Source organism: Camelus ferus, chromosome 19 (assembly GCF_009834535.1).
Source record: "Camelus ferus isolate YT-003-E chromosome 19, BCGSAC_Cfer_1.0, whole genome shotgun sequence".
Lineage (NCBI taxonomy): Eukaryota > Metazoa > Chordata > Mammalia > Artiodactyla > Camelidae > Camelus > Camelus ferus.
In genome coordinates, this window is record NC_045714.1 from 28,941,760 (window position 1) to 28,953,760 (window position 12,001).

Below are 12,001 nucleotides of genomic sequence, written 5' to 3' on the forward strand. Positions count from 1 at the left end.
GGCAACAGACCTACCATTTTCCAACTCCCTAACATGGGTTCCAACTCCAGACTGGGAGACAAGGAATGGGAAATGGCCAAAAAAAAAAAAAAAGTGACTTATGAAGCTTTGGTCTGCGTGGGAAGATAAATTGAGTGTAAGTCTGAGAGGAAGGCAGACTGCCTACGATTATGTGCGTTAACAAAGAGAAGAGGGAGTGAAGACCTTCTTCCTCATCCTTCCTGCAACTTCCTGGATGTTCAATTGTGGTTAAAGCCAAAGAGCAGGGGCCGTTCTCAAGCGACAACAATGACCACGAAGCCGGATCCTACTGAACAGTATGCAGCCTATACTAACAGTTTCCATTTGAAAAACTCCAGAATGAGAGAGATGAAATGACATTTTGAAGTGTTTACTCTCCACATCCATTAAAACATTCAGAGCAATTTCCACCCAGCCCTTGGCAGCTCATCCAGCAGGAGACTTATCCGCTTTTTTTTCTGGCTTGGTATCAACTCTCCATCGACTCTGACAAACTGCCCCCGAATCCCAGATGTCTTGTGTCAAACACCTGTTAATCCTGGCAGGCACCAAAGAGTTCACATGAACGAGAGCCAAAGAAGATGACAAAATATCTAGGCTATTTCTACCAAAAAAAAAAAAAAGAAAAGAAAAGATGGTAATAGTTTTGTATGTGAACATGTTAGATAAAGATCTTTGGAATTAGAAAAAGCTTCCAAGCTTGTGCAACGACGGCTTGATTAGTAGGATGTGTACAAATGAAACCAGAACTCCTAGTCAGCAGGGCTCTGATTGCAATCTGTGTGTTTCCACTTTGTCTGTTTCCTGAACCTTATTTTGGAAAAAAAAAAAAAAAAGCAGGAGAGCAAGGCAGGTAAAAACAGATCCAACTGGCTTTTCTGCTCCTCACAGTCCTCTCTGTGCTCTCTATGTTTGGACTCATTACTTCAACACTGATTTTTAAAAAAAAATGCACTATGTATTTGGCAGTTGGTGTAGGATGCTGAGAAATGTTCAAATAATTGTCCTGCTAGTACTCAATGAAGCAAAAGATTTTCAAATAAAATCAGAATCAGTGTAAAGGTGTCTGTGCCAACAACCGTCAGCCAAGGGTGCTAGTAGAGTTTTTCTTTTTAAACTTTTACAGTAAATGTCAGATTGACTTGTGAGTAAGTTAATAAGTAAAAAGCAGAAGAAAATAAATAAGAAGACAAACAAACAAGCAAACAAGCAGAGACTCCTACATATACATTTGTAGAAACCGCAACAGATGCATATGTCTCTAGCCCTGGAAGCCCTCCATCAAAGGTTAATGGAAAAGAACACTGTCATGGTCTTTATGATGTGCATGCTTTTCATTTTCTCATGAATATTTCAGTTGTCACGTGGCTACTTTAGTTCATGAGTGTTAAGATACACAGAATTAAGGAAAATGATGACCTCTAGGATAACTCTGCTCAACGTGCAAAGAAGGATGCTGAGGGAGTATGGAGACGCTCTCGTGGGGATGTGGAATGGAAGCTTCGAGGCAGAAAGTGGTGGCTGGGCAGAGAGAGGGGGAAAGAAGAGTCAGAAAGGGCCAAGTGTGATCAGTATGCTGCTGCCGAAATGCATTCACTCAAACACTGTGCAGCTGGTGACCTGTCCGCCTCGTCTCCAAAAGACAGAGTGGGTGTCTTCCAAGACATGACTCCACCCAGTAGCTGAGGGCTTTGTTTGTTGTTTGTCGACTGGCTTCTTTGCTAAAGTGTCCAGAGATGAAGTCAACTTGAATGTGAGTCTGAAGAGTCCTAGAAAAGTGGGCTGGTGTCTGGAGAAACTCATGCTGAATTCAGGTGATGGGCTGACGTTCAAGAGTCAGAATACACTCCTGGCTCCTTGAGGGCAGTGGATGCTCTGGGGCCCAGCCCAGCTTCTGGAATTTCCATGAAGTGGCTTATATAAATACCAGCCAAAAGACACTGGGGGAGATGGGTAAAGAGTTCCATCACTACCATCACAAGAGCTTCCAACTGGACCCATGGAGCATGAGCCAACCCTAATGCCGGAAGGAGTGGAGAGGCAGGAGAGAGGGAAGTGTGGGAGTCCTTGGAGGGAGAACCACGTCAGCTGAAGCACCGAAGCCCAGGTGTGGAGGACGTTTCTGGTTCATGTTCTCTTCATTCTTGACACCACCCAGGCTTTACTGTCATTTCTTCCCTTGTCACTATGACCCTGGGCGGAGGCGGGGGGAGCTGATAGCTCTGAAGGGTATCAGTGACTAGGGGGTGTCCGCCCACCTGGAGCAACACCAGAAAAGCCACAAAGCCCACACTGCCTGACACATCCATACATTTCCACCATAGGTGCACAACATAAACTTCTTGAATTTTAGTTAACAGGTGTTCAGAGCAAGTAGGTGAAAGACATTTAAATCCTAGAACCCCACTTATTTGAAGATTAAAAAAAATACTGCTACATTTTCACATGTTCTTTATCAAAGTAGAGTTAATGCTACCCATCCTGAGGAAACAATGTGATTTTATGCCCATAAGTGATTTTTACAACTGAACACAGCATTTGATGAAGTGGTTCAAGCTAAGCTTCCAGAAATATCTTTAGTTAGAGCAATTAACAAGAACACGTAGGGGGCTCCCTGCGTGGGCTGGCGTCACGAGGTCTGACCCAGGCTGCCGAGAAAAGACACGAATAATTGACTTACCTCCTAACTGGGATTTTACCATTTGTGTTGGTCATAAATGCCAATTTCATCCAGCTGGAAAACAACAGTAAAAACTGTTTTAATGTCTCTTAGGAGGAACAGCTTCAATCTGGTTAAAAACTTTAAAAGAAAGTTCATTCAAACAAAGAGCATTTATGCTGAAAACCAGAGACAATTATACACCGTGAGATGAATTTACCATTGTCAGATTTAGCAAATAAAAATAGAGGACTCTCAGCGAAATATGAATTTCAGATAAACAACACAGACTTTTTTACTACAAGCATGTCTCAATATTGCATAGGATATACCCACGCTGATACATGATTTGTTACTTATATGAAATTCAGATTTCACTGAGAGCCCCATATTTTATCTGGCAATCCTAGATGAATCAGAAAATTGGATGCTTGCACTGAGCAAAACAAACTGTAGGCACTTATCTCATCCTTGGTTGTTGCTCTTTAATAATCTACTAAGGTGGGAAGACATGCAAGTTCATGGTAAGACCAGCCAGCCTTGTCTGGAGGACCCGTGGGGACCCCCACCCCCAGCATAGTGAAGCACAGATCAAAGGGGCACCATCTTGATTTCCAGTGGTCAGAGACGTTCATCGTCTCAAATTGACACTGAGCAAAAGCTGGCTCCCCTCAGGTCTTCAGGACACACGAGGACCCAGAACATTAATTTGTACATTGGTGCCAGGACTATTATTAGCTATTGACTCCCATTCCCACTGTTTCTAGTTACTAATATTCTAACCACCTGCAGATCATGATGATTTGGTAAAGTTTTGGTCTTAAGTCAAGCTTCCGAGATGCACAAGGGACTACTTTAGTATAAGGGGATGTTTCAGGACCATGGGAGTGAGGGAAGCAGACAGGCAAGGGGAACAGTTACACAAAGCCGGGGTCTCAGCTGGAGCTTTGTACTGATGCCACAGGGAGCTCTGGAGTGTGACTTGCACAGACTTGGTGGCAAGAGGGCTGGCCTCTTGCGTCCTGTCTCAGCCTGTCATCGGCCCTGGCTTCCCTGCAGAAGGGAGGAATATACGGACAGCCTTCCATATCCATGGGTTTCGTATCCATGGATACGAAAGGCCAACTCTATGGGACTTGCATCTCTGGACTTTGGTATCAGTGGGGATCCTGGAACCAATACCCTGGAGATGCCAAGGGATGACTGTAACCCCCCAGGCCTTGCAACTTCCCTTCATCAGCGGGCAGTTCTCTGGAGAAGCAGGCAGGTACGAGCCCTCAGTGACCTGACTCTCACAGAGGCTGGTGGATGGGTGAACACCAGCTCCAGAAAGAGATCTGGGCAGGACACTAATGAGGGCAGGTAAGGTCTGGTGTCCAGAGATGGGTACTGGGGTCACTCAGGTTAAAAGTGGGCTTTCCAACTGTCTGAGACCCTTTGAAATTCTATCAGCGCCAGTAGTTGTAACATCAAAACATCTGCTGGGTTGTTCTTTATTTAAAAAAAAAAAAAAAGCCACAGGAACTGCGGAGGAAAAGGATACAGCTGTGCCAAAAAGAGGAATATGCAAGACTACGTAACTCCCCTCTACTACAACCATGGAAAAACACTGGGGAAGGGGTACAAAAATCCGAACAGTGAATGAGGGGGGACAGGGAGCCAGGCTCTGGGTTAGGCGTGTCCCATGACTGCAGTTCATCGGCCTGGAATCGTATGCGTAGTGTCATCACCTCCACTCACAGATGAGGACGGTAAGACACGAGGCTGAGCACTTGCCAGGAGTCACCCAGCATCCAAGTGGCCAAGCTGGCTTTACAGCACTGAGCCCTTGCTCTTAAAGCACCTGCCAAAGGGGCGGGAAGCGAGAAGCAACAGTGCCTGAAGGACTGACCTCTCCTCCCATCGCCCAGAGAGCGCAGTCCAGAGCATCCCCCCGTGGTGCCGGGCCCGGGGCCTGGCTGAGAGGCAGGCTCATCCCCGCGGTTTCGCAGTGGGGTTCTCTTCTGCGCCTCCAACTGCCTGCCGACAGCCCTGTGGCAGCAGGTGCCCCCGCTCCTCCCGGATCACTGCTTTTCACACAGGCCGATTTGGGTTTTGGCTAGGAACTCTACCCGAGTAATTTCCGTGTCACCTTGAAAGAACAACCCAGTGGGGTTAAAATCTCCCACGCAGCACCTCTCTGAATTCAGGATACAGCGAGCTGGGGTAAGCAAGGCTTGTCTTCTGAATTTCAAAAGTACCTTCGGATCCCTGACTGTGAGCTAAACAGTCCCTGGGGTCAGTCTCCTTTCCCACTCGAGCAGTGGGTGCTTCTCCTGGCCACACTCCCCACTTCTCAGTCTCAGGCAACAGAGGCCGGAGCTGCACCAGCACCTCACCTTGGCCGCAGGAACGCAGACTATTTATCAGCAAGACTCAACCTGGGGACACAAAAGCCACCAGCCCAGAGGGTACCGGGGAGCTGAGGTTCCAATCTCTTCCTGCCATCAACCACTCCTTTCAAACAGGCTTTGGGCTGTGGGCTTACATCACACGTGCCCTGCCACGTGGCATGAGAAATACAGGTGTGTCCTGGTCAACATCTTCTCCAAGGTCAGGAGCTCTCGGAGGGGAAGGCCGGCAAGATGCTGCCGGATCATTCAGGTTACCTGCATCCCCCGATCTTATTGTGTGCTTGCTAATAGCCAAGCACAAAGGCTCACTACACACAACACTCACTGTTTCTTGAGGCAAGTCATCGGACTGACGTTGTTGGCCCTGAAGTTGTGTATTATGGATCTCAGGCCTTCTACCCATTGCTGAAAGAGAAAAAAAAAAAAAGTGTTTTTGGCAATCAAATCTGCAGGAGCTAACTAGGGTGTTTTTCTATTAGACAGCCTGTATCTATTTTGCGTAAGAATGATATACACTCGTCTTTATCTCCTTCCTGCCACCCAGCCATCCTCATTCCTCATGATCACATTTGATTCCTCAGTAAACAGCTTTCATTCTTTCCCTGAAGATAAATGTGGCATCCACAGTCATTAAACACTGGGTTGTCACCAAGGAAGGCTGCCCACTGGTTGCCTTGTTAAGCCTTCTGTTTGCAGCCTGTTTAAATATAAGCCCTTCTCAGTTGCTGGCAATCTTAATTGATTACTTCTAAAGCAACATTACATAATACACGATGACATACTTAGCGGCTCCCATTTTAGAGGATGAAGGCACTAGGGGCATATCAATTCTATTGTGTGATTCTATTTCAATCTGAGAATTTGTTGCGTAGCTTACCTGTCTGGGTTTTCCGGCGAAGCCTTAGAAAGTAGAACATGCATCGATTGCCAAGGTGCCAGAGCAAACAGCGATGTGCTTGCATGATTTCTGTATAAGGACTTGGACCTCGGTTTTAGTTCATAACATCTCTCCATGGATTTACAAGGAAATGTGAAGATTGTGTGTGGCAGTAAAGGAATTAGGGTTTCTAAAGGGCATTTTACTGGAAAAGGCTGGTCCGTGATTTAAGGCCAACTCTGCCCTTGGGGCCAATAACCAATGCCGGGGAACACCACACCAAGCTGCTAAAATAGAGTCACACTCTTGGTAGAATGTTTTGTAGCAAATTGATAATAGGGGTCCCAGCAGAACTGGGGCCCACACACAAGCCAGTCCCTTACCTTCTCAGGTTTCTAGTCTGACTGCTGTGGGTCTGTGCTGAGTAAGGGAAAATATTTTGGAAGAGACAATAATATAACGTACATTCTACCTGCCCCACCCAGTATGGCAGCCACTAGCCGTACGTGGCTACTCCAATTTAAATTAAATAAAAATAAAATTCAGTGAGTCTGTTGCACTCATCACACGTCAAGGGCTCAAAACCCAGCATAGGTTTAGTGCCCACCATACCGGACAGTGCAAATAAAGAACATTTTTCTGTCACTGCAGATGGTCCCATTGGACAGTACGCATAGTATCACCAGGTTTAACACAGGCAAGTGAGTAAGTCACTGCAAGGGCCAGAGGTGATGACGGAGTTCTATAAGTCCGTGTGGTTTTAATTTTAATTGTGATGCAATATAACAGAAAACTTCCCACCTTAACCATTTTTAAGTGACCAGGTCAGTGGCAATAAGTAATATGCACATTGTCATGTAACCATCACCACCATCTACCTCCAGAACTCCTTTTTTTCTGTTTTAAATTTACTTTTTGTTTTTATTTTCTTAGTTTGTTATTGAAGTGTAGTTGATTTACAATTTCAGACTCAGGTGTACAGCAAAGCAACTCACTTACACATATACATACATATATTTTCTTTTCAGATTCTTTTCCATTATATGTTATTATAAGAAGTTACAGTTCCCTCTGCTATAGAGTAGGTCCTTCTTTTTTTATCATTTTATATATAGCAGTGTGTGTCTGTTAATCGCCAACTTTTAATATATCCCTCCCCACCCTTTCCCCTTTGGTAACCATAGTTTGGTTTTCTATGTTCGTCAGTCTGTTTTTAGTTTGTAAATGGAATTCGTATCATTTTTTCAGATTCCACATATAAGTGATATCATAGGATATTTCTTTCTTGTGTGACTTACTTCACTCAATGTGATCATCTCTAGGTCCATCCATGTTGCTGCAAATGGCATTTGTTCACTCTTTTTTAAGGCTGAGTAATATTCCACTGTTTCCATGTCTTAGCTATTGTAAATAGTGCTGTTACGAACACTGGGATGTATGTGTCTTTTCGAATTATAGTTTTCTCCAGATATATGCCCAGGAATGGGATTGTTGGATCATATGATAGGTCTATTTTTAGTTTTTTAAGGAACCTCCATAGTGGCTGCACCAATTTACATTCCCACCAACAGTGTAGGAGGGTTCCTTTTTCTCCACACCCTCTTCAGCATTTATTACTTGAGGACCATTTTAATGATGGCCACTCTGACTGGTGTGAGGTGATACCTCATTGTCATTTTGATTTGTATTTCTCTGATAATTAGTGATGTTGAGAATCTTTTTGTGTGCCGGTTGGCCATCTGAGTGTCTTCTTTTGAGAAATGTCTATTTAGGTCTTCTGTTCATTTTTTGATTTTTGTTTTGTTTTGTTTTGTTTTGTTTTGTTTTGTTTTGTTTTACATCAAGCTGTATAAGCTGTTTGTATATTTTGGAAATTAGTCCCTTGTTGGTCATGTCATTTGCAAATATTTTCTCCCATTCTGCTGGCTGTCTTTTTGTTTTGTTTATGATCACCTTTGATGTGCAAAAGCTTTTAGGTTTAATTTGGTGCTATTTGTTTGTTTTTGCTTTTATTTCCATTACTCTAGGAGCTGGTTTGAAAAAAATATTGCTGAAATTTATGCCAGAGTGTTCTGCTTATGTTCTCCTCTAGGGGTTTTATAGTAGCCAGTCTTACACTTAGGTCTTTAATCCACTTAGAGCTTATTTTTGTGTATTGTGTTAAACGTTCTAATTTCATTCTTTTACATGCAGCTGTACAGTTTTCCCAGCACCACTTACTGCAGAGACTGTCTTTTCTCCATTGTATATTCTTGCCTCTTTTGCTGTAGATTAATTGACCATAAGTGCATGGGTTTATTTCTGGACTTCCTATCCTGTTTCACTGGTCGACCTGTCTGTTTTTGTGCCAGTGCCATACTGTTTTGATTACTGTAGCTTTGTAGTATAGAATGAAGTCAGGGAGCACAATTTCCCCAGCTCCGTTCTTCTTTCTTCAGATTGTTTTGGCTATTCAGGGTCTTTTGTGTTTCTGTACAAATCTAAAAATTTCTTGTTCCAGCTCTGTGAAAAATGTCATTGGCAATTTGATAGCGATTGCATTGTATCTGTATATTGCCTTGGGTAGTATGGCCATTTTAACAATATCGAATCTTCCAACCCAAGAACGTGGTACTTCTTTTCATCTGTTTGCATTATCTTCAATTTCTTTCTCCAGAACTCTTTTCATCTTGCAAAACTGAAACTGTTCCCATTGAACTACAACTCCCTATTTCCCTCTCCCCACCACCCTGGCAACCACCATTCTACTTTCTGTTTCTATGAATTTGACTCCTCAAGGTACCTCATATAAGTGGAATCATGCAGCATCTGTCCTTTGTGACTAGCTTATTTCACTTAGCATCATGTCCTCCTCAAGGTTTATCCATGTTGGAGCCTGTGTCAGAATTTCCTTTTTCAGGCTGAATAATACTCCACTGTGTTATAGACCACACTGGTTTACCTGCTCATCTGTCAGTGGATACCTGTCTTGCTTCCACCAAACTGGCTATTAAGATCAAGGCTGCTCTGAACACGGGTGTACGAACATCTCTTCCAAGTTTCTGCTTTCAGCTCTTTTAGGCACATGCCCAGAAGTGTTGCTGCTGGAGCCTATGGGAATTTTATTTTGAACTTTTGGGGGGCCAGCCATACTGTTTTCCACAGCAGCTGCACCATTTTACAGTCTCACTAACAGTGCACAAGGGTTCCAGTTTCCCCACAGCCCCACCACACTTGTTTTCTGCTTCACTTTCGTTTTGATAGTAGCCACCCTAATGGACGTGAGTCCACCAGAAAGTTTCCTCTTTGTGTCTTAGTCGTATTTAACTGCCTCCTGAAGGAGGACTTGGGAGCGAGAAGAGGAAAATTTCCCTTCACAATAGAAAAGGCCATTTTCTGAGGACTGTAAATCGCACTGAAAGCGTCAGCCAGGATGGTGAAGTCAGGATTCTGAGGAAGGAGGAAAAAATGAAATAGTCACATTAAAGAAATGTCTCAGTTATTTTCCTCATCAGACCTGGCTTCCTCTGTCAGGATAAACATGGGACTTGAACTCCCCAGGGACTATGAAGTAGCCTGTTGTTGGCCTAACAAAACCACAGGCCCACACAGAGTTTCCCAAAAAGAGACAGAAAAAGCACAAATAATTTGGTTGGCATTAACTGGGAAGCACCAAAGGCTTGTTATGTGTTCCAAAACACAAAACAATGCCCATGGTTTCTAAGGGCCAAAAAGCAGATAATTTCTGAGGCTGTTCACTGCTCTTTCTGACCATTCTGATTTAGTTGTTTCTAAAAATAAATTACAGAGATACCAAGCTGTCAGGGGGCTTCCAGAATATTCATCCATCTTTTGAAAATACAACGCGGTGAACAATTTGTTCATTTACTGTGATGGAAAGATGCCTGAGGTGGACCTTTGAGGCCACCATGCCAGTGACACCGCTCAGGTTTTAGTTAGTGGAAGTGTCCCCAGAATCCCCACCAGCCCTGACGGGCGCTGAGACAAAGCTGCTGCTGCTTCTCTTGATGATGCTGAAAGCGAGGTCCAGGGCCTTGTCCAGGGTCACGGAGCGGCCGCCGCGGGGCAGAAAGGCAATGAGAACTCCGCTGTCTGCCCTTTATAGCCGGGAAGTCTGTCCTCAGGGTTTGTCCACTCGCCTCCCCCGATGACGTGAAAAGTCCCATCAGATCTTTGCCCCTGTCTGTTATCTTGTACACCTGGCACAATAAAGCCCCAAACCTTAGGAAATACGTTAAGCATTTTGCTTTTTCGTTTTGCTTTTAACATAAAATAGGTGACAGGCCAGCAGGTGTCAGCAGAACCCTACAGTTTAGTTGAAAACTTGGGCCAGAAAGTGAACTAAATGCATGTCAACTTCTTTGACTGTTTTCAGATGAACAGAAGCAAAAAGCCCTGACTTAGATACATCTTCTCTGAATTGCTGAAAATAAGCACGTATGTTCCTAGTCTGCGGAACGCCCCGCGAGGCGCTTCTTCAAGGTCGTTCTCTGACACACGTTGCAGTCCCACGTAAGCCTCCACGGTGACACAAGACATGATTCCTGCTGTCCTGAGTGGACACATGAGGCCTGGATGCGGAGGAACCAGCCCACGGGACCAATTCAGTTCCGATGTCCAAACGGGCAGTTTCTGTATCTCCCAAGCAAGCTGTAACGCTTACTGTTCTCTGGTTTTTCAATCTTTTCCAACTCTGTCTGAGTTAACTTAAAGCTTATTTCAGCTCTTCTAAGGAAAGGTCCCTCAAGGGACTCTTGGGGGCTTGTGCTGGATGGTCAGGGGTTGGGGGGAAGGAGGGAGAAACAGGACCTGGCCCTAACTCTCTTCTGGGAACTTTCGGCCTCTCCTCTGGGATTCCTTAAACTTATTTTCACCACGCAGACAGCGTCTGTTTTCCAGAAAAATGACTGAGCCTCACCCTTGAACACTAGGACTGTTACAGTTAAAATAATCCATTTCCTACTTGAAAAAAAATGTATAGAGACGTAGACATAACAAAACTAAACAGAAAAATCTATGAATTTACACAGAGCGGATATCTCACTCCTTTCCTTTAAAAACATTTGGCAGGTTTTTTTTTTTTTTTAAGGTTATAAAAGCAGTATTGAAATACCCTGTGTAGAAAAACGTAAGGCAAAAAAGTACAAAGCAAAAAGTAAACACTCCCCCCAAATCCCATTACTGATTTTGAGAGCTGACAACATTTCTCTATTTGAGCCTCCAGCCTCTTCTATGAAGACAGATTTGTCATCACAAAATAACTTAAAATAGTCCCATTGTTTTCCAGTCAGCACCACTCCAAGCAGAGCTGTTGTTCCTTCAGCTCAGTCTTATCTCTAGATTTCGTTCCAGATGCATTCTTCTTAGTTTTTAGTCAAAGAAGCATACTGTCAAAGCAAAGAATAACAGAGATCCCATGACACTCTGCAAGTCTGCTGTGTAATTTTCTCCAAAGGGGAAGCTCAGCAGCATCCTCTCTAATCATCTGGTGTTTGGCTCTTTGTTTTCGAAGAGGAGGCCATGGTGGAGATGGTGGCGGCATCTTAAACTCAGTTGGCTCAGAAGTTAACTAGAGACTTGCTACCTCAGGAGTCGTCCAGGAGAATCAGAACCCCCTGGGAATTGTTACAATGCAAAGCCTCAGAGCCCACCTGTGAAAACTGTCTCCAGAGCTGGGGAACAGAAGTCTGTGTCGAAATGAGCTCTCCAAGTGATTCTTTTGCAGACTCACTTTTAAGAAGTTCTGTTCTAAAACCCGGGCCACTCAGAGGGTTGGCTAACAGTATCAACACGTCCAGGAAGCTGGTTAGAAATGCAGCATCTCCACGCTCACCTCAGAACCACAAGGATCAGAACCCACATTCGGTAAGATGCCCGGGTGAGGTTTATGCACGATCCAGTTTGAGACGCACAGGACTGGAAGGGAGCCCTCCCAGCCTGGAGCACCTCCTTCTGCTGCCCACCGAGGAAGAGCTGGGTGTGGTTTCCCAAGGGAGCTGAAGATTTCGCACATGCCCTCAGCTGGGATACCCAGGCTTCTAGTGAGGGCCC

The 12,001-nt window shown here is 44.4% G+C and overlaps 1 protein-coding gene across 7 annotated transcripts in view; it reads right to left on the reverse strand.

Annotated features, from left to right (window-relative positions):
• Positions 1-12,001, reverse strand: part of PLCB4 (phospholipase C beta 4) — a 384,413-nt gene that overhangs the window by 98,345 nt on the left and 274,067 nt on the right. For all 7 annotated transcript variants that reach the window (XM_032461834.1, XM_032461837.1, XM_032461836.1 and 4 more), the window contains 2 exons: positions 5,399-5,478; positions 2,702-2,755 (listed from right to left, as the gene is read on the reverse strand). In XM_032461834.1, the coding sequence (XP_032317725.1) occupies positions 2,702-2,755; positions 5,399-5,478 (134 nt within the window). The remainder of the gene's footprint in view (positions 1-2,701; positions 2,756-5,398; positions 5,479-12,001) is intronic.